This window comes from Phyllobates terribilis, unplaced genomic scaffold (genome assembly GCF_046119375.1).
Source record: "Phyllobates terribilis strain yellow unplaced genomic scaffold, ASM4611937v1 Scaffold_5__5_contigs__length_657084704, whole genome shotgun sequence".
Taxonomy (NCBI): Eukaryota; Metazoa; Chordata; class Amphibia; order Anura; family Dendrobatidae; genus Phyllobates; species Phyllobates terribilis.
Window position 1 is genome coordinate 101,375,400 of NW_027362765.1, and position 17,099 is coordinate 101,392,498.

General features: G+C 48.5%; 1 protein-coding gene across 3 annotated transcripts; it reads right to left on the reverse strand.

Moving 5' to 3' along the window:
• Positions 1-381: 381 nt before the first annotated feature.
• PLEKHM1 (pleckstrin homology and RUN domain containing M1) lies at positions 382-15,178 on the reverse strand. Of its 3 annotated transcripts, XR_012321992.1 has the most exons (13): positions 15,061-15,178; positions 11,974-12,053; positions 11,331-11,572; positions 9,298-9,906; positions 8,625-8,898; positions 8,214-8,382; positions 7,277-8,134; positions 7,060-7,205; positions 5,514-5,707; positions 5,114-5,177; positions 4,861-5,018; positions 1,756-2,497; positions 382-1,715 (listed from the first exon to the last, which is right to left on the reverse strand). XR_012321992.1 is itself a non-coding variant. In XM_073682628.1 (12 exons), exons 2-12 carry the CDS (start codon positions 12,019-12,021, stop codon positions 2,389-2,391), a joined length of 2,871 nt encoding a protein of 956 aa, XP_073538729.1. In that variant the 5' UTR covers positions 12,022-12,053; positions 15,061-15,178; the 3' UTR covers positions 382-2,388. The 3 variants fall into 3 exon arrangements, 2 of the variants coding, with proteins under 2 accessions (XP_073538729.1, XP_073538730.1); XM_073682628.1 differs by having other exon boundaries at positions 382-2,497; XM_073682629.1 differs by having other exon boundaries at positions 382-2,497; positions 14,981-15,119.
• Between the last annotated feature and the right edge of the window lie 1,921 nt (positions 15,179-17,099).

Below are 17,099 nucleotides of genomic sequence, written 5' to 3' on the forward strand. Positions count from 1 at the left end.
CATGACAAGCACATGGCATTTCACATGACTGGATGTCTGAAGCACAGAGTATTAGTGGCTTCCTTATTGTGGTATTGTGAAACAGAGTGAGTATCACTCACTGTGTACGATGGCTTGGGCTGGGCAGCGATGGAAAACGACCAGAGCAAATGATGAAGGTAGAGGCAGAGGCCGTGCAAACATCTTATGTGAACACAGCCATGACCGAGACTGAGGGTGCCGTTCAGCACAAGATATGCCTGGAGAAGGGAATCCTTTTAAGCCCAAGAGATCGAAGGCTGCCCACCTCCGCCATCTCCAGCATGAAAGCTGGCTCTCAGCCGTATGTGTATACCAATGCCACCCAATACATATCCCTTTAAGTAACTACAAACAATTCGATAAAATGAAACAAAGCCATAAAATCACATTTATTACAATAATTATCATACAGAAGACGAATAAAATAAGTGACGTCAGTGTAATAAAAACCAAAACACAAAACATTGTCAGCTGGTAGGAAAGTGTTTGGCACATATGAAGTGAGGAGCAACAGACCAGACCTCAACCTCCACCTAGCAGAGAGTCTCTATTACAGCACTGGAATGAAGTGCACCATCCTGATGGGAGGACACTGGCCAGGGTACATGAGCCGCACTGCCCTGATGAGAGGACAGCGGCCAGGGTACATGAGCTGCACTGCCCTGATGAGAGGACAATGGTCAGGGTACATGAGCTGCACTGCCCTGATGAGAGGACCCTGGCCTGGGTACATGAGCTTCACCGTCCTGATGGCTGGTGGACACGGGCCCAGGTACATGAGCTGCACAGTCCTGATGGCTGGAGGACACTGGCCCAGGTACATGAGCTGCACTGCCCTGATGAGAGGACACTGGCCCAGGTACATGAGCTCACTGCCCTGATGAGGGGACACTGTCCAGCGTACATGAGCTGCATTACCCTGATGAGAGGACACTGGCGAGGGTACATGAGGTGCACTGCCCTGATGAGAGGACACTGGCCCAGGTACATGAACTGCACTGCCCTGATGAGAGGACACTGGCCCAGGTACATGAGCTGCACTACCCTGATGAGGGGACACTGTCCAGCGTACATGAGCTGCACTACCCTGATGAGAGGACACTGGCGAGGGTACATGAGGTGCACTGCCCTGATGAGAGGACACTGGCCCAGGTACATGAACTGCACTGCCGTGATGAGAGGACACTGGCCCAGGTACATGAGCTGCACTGCCCTGATGAGGGGACATTGGCCCAGGTACATGAGCTGTACCATCCTGATGGTTGGAGGACACTGGCTGGGGTACATGAGCGGCAATGCCCTGAGAAGAGGACTCTGGCCCAGGTACATGAGCTGAACGGCCCTGCTAAGTGGAGGATAATTTGTCCAGGTTTATCAGCTGCTCTAACGGACACTGGTCCAGGAATAGGAGTTGTGCTGCCTTGATGGGTGAAAGATGCTGGTATATAAACTAAATCTTCCGCTGGGTGGAAGACACAGGTATTGGATGCAGTATCCTGAGGAGTAGTTGACACAGCCCTGGCAGCATGAGCTGCACAGTCCTTATTGGAGGAGGATACAGGCCCAGGACTGTATGAGCTACACTACACTGCTGGGTGTGGGGGGGGGGGGGTACTGATAGCCGGTGCACTGCTGGGTGGAGAACCCTGGTACCCGGGGCATGAGGCACAGTGCTGGGTGGAAGACACTGGTACCTGGTGCACGAGGCACAGTGCTGGTGGAGGACACTGGTACCTGGAGCAGTGGTTGCATTGCCCGTGTTTCCTACATAGCAGCAGCTTCGGGTCATTAGGCGAATTAAGTAACAATGTTGTAGTCAGTATCACACTCACATCTGTCATGATGAAAGAATCTAAAATGTTACACCCCTCGAGGGAGGGGTGTCTGCATGACAAGCCTCTTATATGTGGCCGTCAACAAAACAAAACTGGCCAAGCTGTCAGACATTGGGGAATATGAACATTAGTATGGCGTAAGATGGCGCATGACCTGCTCTCCATAGCCATGTTATGGATTGCCCAGAGGACAAGGCACAAGATCAGATGATTCCAGTCACTAAGTACAAAAATACCTGATGATACAAAAATAACTCTGTGGAGAGCGGGGAGCACAATGGCGGCCTCCTCCTGCCCAGTAGGGAGTCTCTTGGCAATGACTAGTCTGTAAAATGGAAGACTGCCTGGCAGTAGAGATACAAATTGATATGAGCCTTCACCTGAGCGAGCGCCCGCTGTGAACAGGGTCTGGGAGTTAGTGGCATCTATGTACACAATATACACACTAAACCTATGTACAAGGATAAAGTGACGAGCATGATACCGTCCAGGTGTGCAAACTGAAGCAGAGGGGGCCGAGACTCCGGGAGGCTCACACCAATACCCGCTTGTCCTGGCTCTTCTTCCGTCTCTCACATCGAGGGCACCGAATAGCAGGCGTTTTGCAGGGTTTATGAAAGACGGCTTTACAGTCACCACACCTAGGAGAGAGAAGAAGAGGCTGAGTTGCTGCTGCCGCCTACCGGAGGGGGTAGGAAATACACATCAAGGATGCACACAATGGGTCTGTCTGAAACCCGTAACTTCCTAATGTATAACCACTTCATAACCATGAAAGGTGAACAATACTAAAAAAAAAAAAAAAAAAAAAAAAAAAAAGAAAAAAAAAAAAAGGCCAGTATGTGGTGATTTCAGTGACATCGGAGTGATTTCCCTTCTTGAGGCAGACACCATGGGGGGCAGCTACAAGGAACTGAAGTAGGAGAGGCCTCCTGTATGATACCGTGTGATGGTGGATAAAGGCCACACCTGCAATACTGTCGATAGACGTGGCCTTACATGGAGGACTGAAATATTTTTGCTACCCAGTGACTTGAACGGTTCTCGTGAAAGCAAACACTTCGTTATTCCCTGGTACAACTTTACACCCATCTGCGTAAAGACCAGAACCTGCGGAGGCCTTCATCTTCAGCCATAACATTAAAAGTAAATACCTAATACTGGGCATGTCCTAAATGTGTCATCAGCTCTTATATACCCAATGGCCTCCGCTCTGCTGCCGCTCCTTCCGCAATCGGTGCCTGGCTCTCTTCATGCCTAAAGCGGCCACTTGCAGAGGAATAGGGAGCATAGCGATAAGTCTCAACTGCACCTCCCCTGCCTTTCTCAGCCCCAGGATGGACAGAGCACAGTCGTCATTAGCATTGGCCCATCCTACACCAATGGGCAGGCAGGGGTGGTGTGGTTCAGACTTACAAAGGCGCTCCCCATGCCTCTGCAGTAAGGGATACCCATGACAGATATGGAAGAAATGGCAGAATAAAGGAGGCCACGAGGTTTGCTCTAAAGGTGCGGCCTCTAAGGATTGGACTTGTTTTTTTTTCAGCACATAGACTGAGATCGGGAGATTTGGAGACAAGCGATCGCTTGAATTGCTATTAGAAAATACCGCTGCTATGAAGGGGTAGGCGATACATCAAGCTGGCAAAAACATCACACTGCCACCATCATGGCTCCTATTTTGATTATAGAATCATAGAATCATAGAATGGTAGAGTTGGAAGGGACCTCCTGGGTCATCTGGTCCAACCCCCTGCTCAAAGCAGGATTCACTAGATCATCTCAGACAGATGTCTGTCCAGCCTCTGTTTGAAGACGTCCATTGAAGGGGAACTCACCACCTCTCGTGGCAGCCTGTTCCACTCATTAATCACCCTAACTGTCAAAAAGTTTTTTCTAATATCTAATCTGTGTCTCCTCCCATTTAGTTTCATCCCATTGCTTCTAGTCTTTCCTTGTGCAAATGAGAATAAAGATGATCCTTCTACAATGTGACAGCCCTTGACATATTTGTAGACAGCTATTAAGTCTCCTCTCAGTCTTCTTTTTTGCAAGCTAAACATTCCCAAATCCTGCAACCGTTCCTCATAGGACATGGTTTGCAGACCAGTCACCATTCTGGTCGCTCTTCTCTGAACTTGCTCCAGTTTGTCTATGTTTTTTTTAAAATGTGGTGCCCAAAACTGTACACAGTATTCCAGATGAGGTCTGACCAAAGAGGAGTAAAGACCGATAATGACTTCACGTGATCTAGACTGTATGCTTCTGTTAATACATCCCAGAATTGTATTTGCCTTTTTTGCTGCTGTATCACACTGTTGACTCATGTTCAGTCTATGATCTATTAGTATACCTAAGTCTTTTTCACATGTACTGTTGCTTAGCTCTATTCCTCCCATTCTGTATATGCTTTTTTCATTTTTATTGCCCAGATGTAGTACTTTGCATTTTTCCCTGTTAAAAACCATTCTGTTGGTTGCTGCCCACTGCTCCAGTTTATTTAGGTCTTTTTGAATTCTCTCTCTCTCTTCTCTAGTATTAGCTATCCCTCCTAGCTTTGTGTCATCAGCAAATTTAATCAGTTTACCCTCAATTCCTTCATCTAAATCATTGATAAAGATGTTGAACAATACAGGTCCCAGAACGGAGCCCTGTGGTACCCCACTTGAGACATTCATCCAGCTGGATGTGAAGCCATTTACAACCACCCTTTGAGTCCGATCACTAAGCCAGTTATGAATCCACCTAACAGTTGCCTGGTCCATTGCATTAGCAGGACTGGTGTGACGTCACCATTGCCACGTGTTGCACATGTGACATCGCACCAGACAGGCAAATCAAAAGAGGATCTGTGGATGTCGAGAGGTAGAAGGTGGTCCTCAGGCCTCGCCGTCTGACGGCAACAAATTACTGACCTCCACTGTGTCCTGCGAATCAATTCACACCAACTCTAGTAGGTTTTCCTGTATGAATTGGACCGGATGGCAGAGAAAATAGCTCTCACCTTGTTGTGGTGTCGAACTGGAAAGGGTAGATGATCTCATCCTGGTTGCAGATCTGACAGATGAAGCCCCTCTGGCTGCACAGCTCACACTGGTAGACATGGCTGCTGGCAAACTCCAGGGCGGACTGGAGACAACAATCAAATCCTCCATCAGCGATCTGCAAGAAACACAGACAATTACCCAGAGCAGAAGTCTAATAGTGCAGGTCTAGAGTCAGGGTTTTATGAGGAGACATGGCGGCTTGTACCCCACCTGCATAAGGTCACGCACGCTGTAAGTGTGAGCACAGTCCAAGAGGTAATCGCGTTGGTCCAGGCTAAGAAGAAAAAAAAAAAAAAAAGCATTATTGAGCATCAAATCGTACTGCCCCATTTCTTCAATCCTTATCACTTTATCTGTGCCATGTTTCCTCCTAGGAGCCATGACGCGACCCAACAACCTATCAAACATAGTGTGCATACCCGCAAATACCATGTGCAAAAATAACAGCTGAAGATTCTTCCATTGTCACTAGATGGTGCTGACAGACTAATAATAACGGAGGGAGAAGATCACTACCATTCTTTCTGTGGTGCCATTTTCACCGCCCAGACGAGGGAGTGGTCTTATCCAACACTGGTGAGTGCAGTAGTGAGTGAGCATCGACATTCACCTTGTGCTGAGCTCCTGCAGTGCCCCGCTGCGACAGGTCATCAGATACTCCCCCAGCAGCCGCAGCTTCTCCCGGCTATGGCCGATCTCCCGCATTGTCTGTGTGTGCTGATATAGTCGGTCATTTAAGCACTTGAGGTTAAAGATTGGCTCGTCTTGCACCATCCTCAGGAAGTTTCGAGCCGGTCTGGACACCTGGAGAGTCAGAAGAGGGCGAGACGTTCACTTGTCACGGAGCTCATCATGTAGAATAACAAGTCGTGTATCAAATGTCTTACAGAGGACAGAAAACATCCACCCGAGCACATGAGGAAGAGATCAGTGACTTGGAAACGACAAATCAGTAACCCATAATTACCTCCAGCAGCTGAAAGGAACTTGTGACTCTTTCCAAGAGTGACTGCAACTGTATTCCAGGCCAGATTAGGTGTCACCACTGTGATGTTGTCAGTTTGGGTCATGAGACCCAAGGCGATAATTCAGATGAGACAATGCAGCCACAATATAGCTGATCCTACCCTTTCAGTAAGGCTAAGTTCACACAAGCATAAGAGAAAAAAAAAAAGTCTGATCTTCATCCAGAAAAAAACGAAAGATTTTTCATCTGTACAGGGAGTCCCCGACTTAAATACGACCCCTAGTCACCTCACCGCTGAACTCTGCAGCCGCCTTCTGATCCTCTTCTTTCTGCTGTCGCGCACTGCATCTCCAGCCTCTTCACTATAGGACAAGTTCCCAGCCGCGTCCAGGCCGGAGTTCACCAAGGTCATATAGTCATCGCAACCTTATGACAAACAGTAAGCTCCTTCCTGGACGCGGCAGGAAGTCCTGACCTATAGTGAAGAGGATGGGGACAGGATGATGAGTATTGGTTAGAAAAAGAATACTCACCTCTCTGGTTAGCCCACTGCGCACCGCCGGTCCTGTTCCTTCCGCCGTCATCCGCCCCATATCCAAGACTTCCGCCTGCGTCCAAGCCCCAGAGGACACTTTGTGTGTTAAAGTCGTGACTATGACATTGCGACCCTACAACGCACTATAACCTCTGAGGCCTGGACACGACCATAAATCCTGCGTGCTCGACAATGAATAGAAAAGGACCATATCGCGAGCGGGGAGCAGCTGGGCAGCCCAGAGTGGTAATGTATTAGGGTTTTTTATTTTTTTTCACCCGGCCCTGTTGCTACATATCCGGGTTACTAACAAACCTACAGAACGTATCAAGATCATAACTCTGGGACCTGGCAAGTCTTTTCATACATCAGTAGTTTTACGGTCATTTGAGCCGCCTAACTGAACAACATTGGTCCGAGTGAAGTCAGTTAGGTCAGTTTTTCGGCTTTTCACAGGCAGCACTCGGACAGAAAATACAATTATGTCAACATACCTTAACAAAGAGAAGTAGATGACATATGGGCAATAAAGAGGATGCCCAACTACAGGAGATCAAGCAACCAGAACAGAAGGTGGCGGCTGCTCCCAACCACCAGGAATTAAGCAGATGAGGCCCTGCCGTGAGGGAGCAGACAGATCCCAGCTGTACTCACCGGTCGCTCTATCAAATCCCAGTTGTGAACAATCCTGGAGGGGATGATGGACACTTCATCCTGATGACACAAGTCGCAATAATACAAGCTAGAAAACGCACACAACTTGGCCTTCCCAAAGTTAAATCCAATCTGTTTATGGCAGCCTGAAACAAAAGAGACATGTAATACACCACGCAGAGCGGTAGCTACATCGGACCACCAGGCCTTCACCCACCTGCACACTTAAAGTTCTGTGTGTCCAGACCCCGCTCAGTGGGAATATGCAGGAGGTACTGGAAGAGCAAGTGGTCCCTGACGTGAGGTTTTATGTGGAAGCTTGCCACCCTCAAGAAAAGCATAGCGTCGTCTTCCAACTCTAGGAACAAGGCGCGGACAAGCTCTCTCCAGGTTTTGGCTTCAGCTGTGTTCTCCGCCTGTAACTGCAAGGAGCCCTTGGTGGTCACCAGCCGGAAGCAGGAGGGGCTCCCAAGGCCGGTGTCCGGGAGAATGTCTTTCACCATCTCAGCGGTGTATATGTTGTACAAAACCTTCTCGCTGCTCCGCAGCTGGAAACACTTCAGTGCTTGCGTCGAGAGTGAAAAAATGAACCTCGACCAAGACTTATGCAACTTCATATACAGAACAGACTCTTTTAAAACATCCGGCTCCGTTTCCACTTGGAAAGTCCAGTCAAATACTTGGCAGGGGGATGCCCGCTCCCTGGGAAGTGTAGGACTTTGTGGGGAATCCGGCCACTGTATCACCTCCCAGCAATCATCATTCTGTGGTCGAAATTTTTGCACCGCTTCCTGTATTCTGTCCACCCAGTCCTGTGCCTCGCCCTTAGACGGTGCCCTCATATACAATTTTTTACTTGGAAAGTGAAGATCAAAGCGACCGTCGCTGTGTGCGGGTCCCACTGACTCACAGCGGAGCAAGGAACAGCTCTCAGGGCAGTTCAGCTCATCTCCTTCCACGTGCAGGCGAAACTCATATGGTGTCAGCTCACAGTAATAAGGCTTGTATAGACCTAAGGCATTTTTACGGTCCAGGGATCCCAGCATCAGGAGGCCACGGAACGGGTTAGGCAGCCCTGTGGGAAACAAAATGGGAATAATCAGCACAAGACCAGAGATAAATCACAGGGAGAGCTCCAAACAGATGGGAATTACCTATCTGCCTGCGGTGGACTACATTAAAGGCTGCGCCAGGAGGCTTCAGGGGCTCAGAGCTGACAACTTCTGGCAGCTTGGAGGCCAATTGTTTAATACTGGATTCATCTACTACAACACCTGGAGATTCTGTATGGAAATCATCTTCAGAGATCCAGCTCGGGCTTTTCTGAACAAATCGGAGGGAAAAAAAAACAATTAAATAAAAACAAAAAACACACAAGAATAACATGGCTCTACGTACTGCCTCAATAGCAATGTGAACTAATAAAGGGGGCAGGGTTTCGCCACACAGAGACAGAGCGAGGCAAAGGGCCAGTAAACACAGATAGAGTCAGAAAGTTACAGAAACTGCGTGTACAACAGATTTCCTTCAGCACAACAGTTACTGACACTACACCGGGTACTCACTGGGAGTTCTGCAGTTGAAGATGCATTCGCTGAAAAAGAGCTATTGCTAAGAGGGGCAGAAACAGGATGGGCAGCCACACAATGTTCCGGTGAGGAAGGAGAGGAGAGCTCAGGATCTAGAGTGCTTTCAATGACAGGAGCTGTCTCGGGTGCGTCCGCTGCTGGAGTCTCAGACAATTCCTTGTTTTCTTCATCAGCTTTGAGGACTTGGGGGGAGGGAAACTCATGCAGAGAATGCAAAGTTGTTTCGGCAGACGTCCCAGTTTTCGTGTCCCTGGGGATAAAGAGTGTCAAAGATCAATGTCAGCGCCTAGTACCCACCACCCTACTGCCATCCAAACCACAAGATCGCCATCATATGGGTATATTTATGCAAGTTGTTTTGAAACACAGAAGCAAAATATACCTTTGGTTTTACGATGCAGTTTTTACCATGTAGTTTTTTAACTGCTAAAACATATCTTATTTATAAAAAACAGCATTGCAAATCTGCAGCAACTGGATATAAAACTATGGGTTTTTTTGCTGCTGCTGCTGCTGCCAAATAGGCTCATATCAGACTGATGGCATGTGACACAAGGCTGTGACATTTACGTGAGCTGCACTTTGGAAAACAGAAGTGGAAATAAGCTCTGTATCCTGCCTTGGTTAACCAACCCCAACCCGTACTCACGGCATGCCAGCCTGGGCGCCCTCCACGGCATCACAAGGGTCTGGAATTTGTAGGGGAAATGAAGAGCTCTTGGGGGACGCGGGAGTCACCGAGCCCTGGTTTACTGATTGTTCATCAGATCCCAAGCTGGAAGAAAGCTGGGAAGAAGTGCTGCTATTATCCAGGCTCAGAGAAGACGACTCCAGCTGCCCCTTAGTGTTACTGATCATTGAATGGTTGGTGTCATCAGACCCAGAAGACTGGGAGACAGAGTCCAGGGATTTCCGCCTGTGCGGCTCATACTGCACAACACGCTCAGAGTCCTCTGGCCACAGCCCCGATAAAGTCAGCGGGGACGCCGTCCACTCATTCAGGATAGAGGACTTGTACGACAGAGAGAATATCAGGGAGGATAGACCCTGCAGGTAGCTGAGGACAACAACACAATCCTCTGCATCCAGCAGTAGTGCAAACGGCTGGTAGTACTCCACCAAGCGAGACTTCTCCCTCTGTAGTGTGAGGAAATAGCACTCCATCAGAGACTCATTCAGGGCCAGGCGCAACCAGGAGCGGCAGCGGCCAATGTCACTGCTTATGTAACTGATGGTCTCCAGCTGAGTGATCACGTCACTGCAAGAAAAGAAACATGGAGATTACATACCGACCGCTGACCGGAGGGAAATAGCATATGAGTAACAACAGGACAGTATAATGACAGGATAGTGTGCAGAGTAATGAGGGGGCCGTGTACAGAGGACAGACCGGTATACAGAGTAATGAGGGAGCAGTATACAGAGTACAGACCAATAAACAGAGTAATGAGGGGGCCGTGTACAGAGGACAGACCGGTAAACAGAGTAATGAGGGAGCAGTATACAGAGTACAGACCAATAAACAGAGTAATGAGGAGGCAGTATACAGAGTACAGACCAATAAACAGAGTAATGAGGAGGTAGTATACAGAGTACAGACTGGTATACAGAGTAATGAGGAGGCAGTATACAGAGGACAGACTGGTATACAGAGTAATGAGGAGGCAGTATACAGAGGACAGACTGGTATACAGAGTAATGAGGGGGCAGTATACAGAGGACAGACTGGTATACAGAGTAATGAGGGGGCAGTATACAGAGGACAGACTGGTATACAGAGTAATGAGGGGGCAGTATACAGAGGACAGACCAATAAACAGAGTAATGAGGAGGCAGTATACAGAGTACAGACTGGTATACAGAGTAATGAGGAGGCAGTATATAGAGTACAGACTGGTATACAGAGTAATGAGGGAGCAGTATACAGAGGACAGACTGGTATACAGAGTAATGAGGGAGCAGTATACAGAGGACAGACTGGTATACAGAGTAATGAGGGAGCAGTATACAGAGGACAGACTGGTATACAGAGTAATGAGGGAGCAGTATACAGAGGACAGACTGGTATACAGAGTAATGAGGGAGCAGTATACAGAGTACAGACCGGTATACAGAGTAATGAGGGAGCAGTATACAGAGTACAGACCAATAAACAGAGTAATGAGGAGGCAGTATACAGATGACAGACCGGTATACAGAGTAATGAGGGACCAGTATACAGATGACAGACCGGTATACAGAGTAATGAGGGACCAGTATACAGAGGACAGACCGGTATGCAGAGTAATGAGGGAGCAGTATACAGAGTACAGACCAATAAACAGAGTAATGAGGAGGCAGTATACAGAGGACAGACTGGTATACAGAGTAATGAGGGGGCAATATACAGAGTAATAAAGGGGCAGTATACAGAGTAATAAGGGGGCAATATACAGAGGACAGACCGGTATACAGAGTAATGAGCGGACAGTATACAGAGGACAGACCGGTATACAGAGTAATGAGCGGACAGCGTATATAGGGGACCAACCTGCATACAAGGCTGACACCAGCACACAGAGTAATGAAGGGACAGTATACAGAGTAATGAGCGGACAGTATACAGAGGACAGACCGGTATACAGAGTAATGATAGGACAGACTATACAGAGTAATGTTGGCATTGACCCTCCATGCACTGACCGGTGAGTGATCGCTTTCAGAAGAGGCCAGAAGGCCGGCTGGGGTAAAGGGATGCGGCGCCCCTTGTTCCTCCTGTCGGTTTGGGTTCTGATAAACTTCACTTTCAATCCGTGGATGAAGACGGCCTCCAGCGCCACACACAGCGCATTTGCATCGTCATCGTCGCTCGTGATGACATCATCAGTCGTCACATAGCGAATCTGAAGGGCGCGGAGCGAGGACGATAACTTTTTTGTGATATTCTGCCATTATGAAAAGAAAACAGTATTACAGGAAATCCATGAGAGGTTTTACATTCCCACCTGAACAGTGCACATGACAGCCCACACGTACTTTTAGTGCATGCAACAGAAACTTGCAAAAACTATCAAATGGAACCTGTAAATTAATAAAAAAAGGTGGGCACCTGGAAGACACATGGGGGACACTGTCACCTGCTTGCATTAATCATCATGAGAGCTGTGGAGAATGTCCTAACTGAACTTTGGAGGGTCCCAAAATACCAACAAGCTAACCCTGCACAAGTGATGGCAGAACATGGCAGTGCCTGTATGTTTCCCCGCAATATGATTTGTGGCAATGTTCAAACAAATCCATCATTGTGCGATCAAAGAAACGACGCCTTAGTAGGTGACCCCCATACCTGCTTGACATCTCTGGGGTCCGGTAATGGGGCCTGTGGTGAGTACATGTCAGCGCTCCGACACAATCCAGTCACATGTCCTGCAAGGAGAGAAGAAGCTAAATGTGGAGACAAAGGCAGAAATCCCTGCAACACCCCTTACTATTAGCAGATTCCAAGAGCAAAGCAAACAACACCAAACAAAGCATCCAAAACACACCCAATCAACACACCCTGCATTTAAAAACACAACACAAAAGAAACATCCAACACCTTTAACAGTAAGGTGAAACCTAACACCAGTCCTACACCCAGCATCAATCCACAGCACTGATCCCATATTCACCAGTGACACTCACTGAGCAACACCCCAAAATCAGCAAAACAATCACCCCACAAAACATCCAATACAATCATAGCAACTCCCCTAATCACACATGCTACCCTCAATGTGCAACATCCAAACAGACCCCTGGAAGCACCAAACACCCCAAAAAAAACATTAAAATTTAGCCAGCAACCTATACCTAGAAACACCTACACGACCATAAAAGACTCTGATAAAAAGCAATACCCCAACAACATCCCCAAATCGACGACACTGTCAATGAACAACAACCCCTACAGTCAATATAATTCCCCACACAATGACGGCAACACACCAAGATGAGCAAATCAACACCCCACAACATCCCCTACATTTTAGGAACACCCCAACAACATCCCCTACATACTTCCCAAATCACCCATGTAACCCTCACTGTCCAAGACTCCAAAAGACCCCTGCATTAATAAACACCAGGCAAACATCCCCAAATCGACCATGACTCCTTTACTGAGAAACAGCAAACATCATTCCCCACAAAATGACAGCAACAACCCCAAGAAAACAAACACACAAAGAATCCAATAGACACCTAGCAACACACCCCCTACATTTAGGAACACACCAACATTCCTACACCCAGCATTCCCCAAATCCAAAATCACCCCTCGTTGTCCAACAACCCAACCGAACTACATTAAGAAACACACCCAACATAACATGCTCACACCAAAAACAACAGCCTGCAATACCCCAACATAGCCTACAAACTTCCCAAATCACTCGTTACCCTCACTGTCCAACATCCCAAAAGACCCCTACATTAAGAAACACCCCAAGACCAAAACAACCCTCAAAGTATCTAAAATACACCCAGCAACATCCCCTACACCACCATAAAAGACTAATAGTAAGCAACACCCCAATAACATGCTCAAAGCAACCATGACACCTTTACTGAGCAACAGCCCAACACCCCCTATAGCCAACATGATTCCCCCCACGATGACAGCAGCACCCCAAGAACAGAGCAACCCCCACAACATGCAATACACACCCAGCAACTGCGCCGACATTTAGGAACACCCCAACAACATTCCCTACATCCAGCACTCCCCAAGTCCAGAATAACCCCTCAATGTCCAACAACCCAACCGAACTACATCAAGAAACACTCCCAACCCAACAGGCGCACACCAAGCAACACCTGAGAGCAGAACACCCCCGAGAGCATCTAAACTACACCCAGCAACACCCGCTATGTTAGGACCCCCCCCCCCCAGCTCACCCACATGTAAAAAACACAGACACCCAGCAACACCCCGCAATACACAGCCGGCAACACCCCGCAATACACAGTACACAGCCGGCAACACCCCGCAATACACAGTACACAGCCGGCAACACCCAGCAATACACAGCCGGCAACACCCCGCAATACACAGCCGGCAACACCCCGCAATACACAGCCGGCAACACCCAGCAATACACAGTACACAGCCGGCAACACCCCGCAATACACAGTACACAGTCGGCAACACCCAGCAATACACAGTACACAGCCGGCAACACCCAGCAATACACAGTACACAGTCGGCAACACCCAGCAATACACAGTACACAGCCGGCAACACCCAGCAATACACAGTACACAGCCGGCAACACCCAGCAATACACAGTACACAGCCGGCAACACCCCGCAATACACAGTACACAGCCGGCAACACCCAGCAATACACAGTACACAGCCGGCAACACCCCGCAATACACAGTACACAGCCGGCAACACCCCGCAATACACAGTACACAGCCGGCAACACCCCGCAATACACAGTACACAGCCGGCAACACCCCGCAATACACAGTACACAGCCGGCAACACCCCGCAATACACAGTACACAGCCGGCAACACCCAGCAATACACAGTACACAGCCGGCAACACCCAGCAATACACAGTACACAGCCGGCAACACCCCGCAATACACAGTACACAGCCGGCAACACCCAGCAATACACAGTACACAGCCGGCAACACCCAGCAATACACAGTACACAGCCGGCAACACCCAGCAATACACAGTACACAGCCGGCAACACCCAGCAATACACAGTACACAGCCGGCAACACCCAGCAATACACAGTACACAGCCGGCAACACCCCGCAATACACAGTACACAGCCGGCAACACCCCGCAATACACAGTACACAGCCGGCAACACCCAGCAATACACAGTACACAGCCGGCAACACCCCGCAATACACAGTACACAGCCGGCAACACCCCGCAATACACAGTACACAGCCGGCAACACCCCGCAATACACAGTACACAGCCGGCAACACCCCGCAATACACAGTACACAGTCGGCAACACCCAGCAATACACAGTACACAGCCGGCAACACCCAGCAATACACAGTACACAGCCGGCAACACCCAGCAATACACAGTACACAGCCGGCAACACCCAGCAATACACAGTACACAGCCGGCAACACCCAGCAATACACAGTACACAGCCGGCAACACCCCGCAATACACAGTACACAGTCGGCAACACCCAGCAATACACAGTACACAGCCGGCAACACCCAGCAATACACAGTACACAGCCGGCAGAAACAGCTAAATCCCCAGAACTCGAACATTGTTCCTGTTTCCCCAAAGCCAACAACAGCGACCCCCAGAGGCGCCCTCACCGCGGCACGTATACGGCCATATCACTATCCCGATGACCCATTACTAGTGCTGAGGCAGTGCGGGGTCCCCCGACCTTTACCTGAGGGGCCGCACAGGTTGACGTACAATTACTCGGGCTCCACAGAGAAAACAACAGCCGGTTTCCGGTCACGTGTATAGCTGGCGTGACGAAAAAGAGCGGGGCGGGGCCTCATATCACATGACCGATTCCATCTGGAGCTCACGTGGAGTGTAAGGCGCGCGGGTCTGACTGACCAATGATTTATCATAGGAGCCGCATGCACTGGAGCACGGGGCCCCGTAAACAGATAGTGACCGAGCACGGGGCCCCGTGTACAGATAGTGACCGAGCACAGGACCCCGTATACAGATAGTGACCGAGCACGGGGCCCCGTGTACAGATAGTGACCGAGCACAGGACCCCGTATACAGATAGTGACCGAGCACGGGGCCCCGTGTACAGATAGTGACCGAGCACAGGACCCCGTATACAGATAGTGAGCGAGCACGGGGCCCCGTATACCGATAGTGAGCGAGCACGGGGCCCCGTATACCGATAGTGAGCGAGCACGGGGCCCCGTATACCGATAGTGAGCGAGCACGGGTCCCCGTATACCGATAGTGACCGAGCACGGGGCACCATATACCTATAGTGACCGAATGCTGGGTCCCATATACCTATAGTGACTCAGCGCGGGGCCCGTATACAGATAGTGACCGTGACCGAGCGCGGGGCCCCGTGTACCTATAGTGACCGAGCGCGGGGCACCGTGTACAGATAGTGACCGAGCGCGGGGCACCGTGTACAGATAGTGACCGAGCGCGGGGCACCGTGTACAGATAGTGACCGAGCGCGGGGCACCGTGTACAGATAGTGACCTATACTCTTTCACGGGTCATTATTGAAAGGCTTCTATAACATAGGGTGCTTAGTTAACATCTTTTTGATTAAACAAATGTAAAAGCCATTCCACCACGTCACGGTGACCCTATTTGAGACTGTCCTAACCTTTTGCATTTTTTTTACCAAAATTCTATTAACTAAGCACCTTGTTATTTTCAAGCACTGTTGCTTTTTATTTCCAACAGGGTATTTGCTTATTATATTTTTATCTTGGGTTTTTGTCTGTTTAGTGTCCAATGTGAACATACTCTTACATGCTGCATGCACACCAACTTATATTCCAGTTCATCGTTTTAGGTTTTCTGACTCTATATCAATTACTGAATATAAGAACATTGTTTACCGACCCTATATACTGACCAGTAGAGACCTTCTCTATTCATTCTACAGTATATAAGGATCAAGAGAGGAGCCTTTTATACTGACCAATGAGCAAGTACAGCATAATCCCATACTCGCCCTACTTATTGCTTTCTATACTGGCCCTATATATGGACTAATGACTGAATACAGAAGAATCTTCTATATTAACTAAATTTTGATCAATAATAAAATATAGGAGATTTTCATACAGACTATAAACTGATCAATGACCTAATAAAGGAACCCCCTATACTGACCAATGACCAAGTAGAGGAGCATTTCATACCCTACATCATGATTAATAATCCAAGTATAGGACTTGTATGTACTGACCACCGATAATCCAGCATATGAGTCTTATACTGACCACTGACTTGTCTAGTGTAAACAGACAGCCTATCCCCCTACTTGGAGTCTCTGTAAGTGAAACAGGGCAGAAGATTAATGAGTACCGTAACTGTCGTTTATTTTATTATTTTTTTCCCATAAATCAATAGTACACATGAAAATAAGAAACTTTGTAATATATCTTATCAGGGAAATCTGCTTCTTTCTCCTCATGGACTGATCTTTTTCTTAATTCATTGGTAAATCCTGTAGTAAGTGAGTACAGAGTTTCCCTATTACTGAGATAGGAGATGGCAGTTGGTGCTTATAAAATTCTATGGAGAACTGTAAGGGTATGTGTCCATGATGTGTCCAGGCCTGCGGCCCAGACTCTGCGGAAGAGCCGCTGACAGCTTCCGCTCATCTATGCAAATGAGCGGCGGCCATTTTTTTCCCCACATGCGGACTTTCCTCATAGAGGTAAGTTAATGGGGAAAGCCCGCATGCGAACCCGCCGGAGAAAT

What these genes read in the sequence shown, in the direction of transcription:
- PLEKHM1 (XM_073682628.1), bottom strand. Translation starts at nt 12,021, where the DNA reads ATGTACTCACCACAGGCCCCATTACCGGACCCCAGAGATGTCAAGCAG. An exon ending in ACCCCAGAGATGTCAAGCAG is followed by an intron (nt 11,573 to 11,973) that starts GTATGGGGGTCA and finishes TCATAATGGCAG; the next exon opens with AATATCACAAAAAAGTTATC. An exon ending in ACAGAACTTTAAGTGTGCAG is followed by an intron (nt 7,206 to 7,276) that starts GTGGGTGAAGGC and finishes CTTTTGTTTCAG; the next exon opens with GCTGCCATAAACAGATTGGA.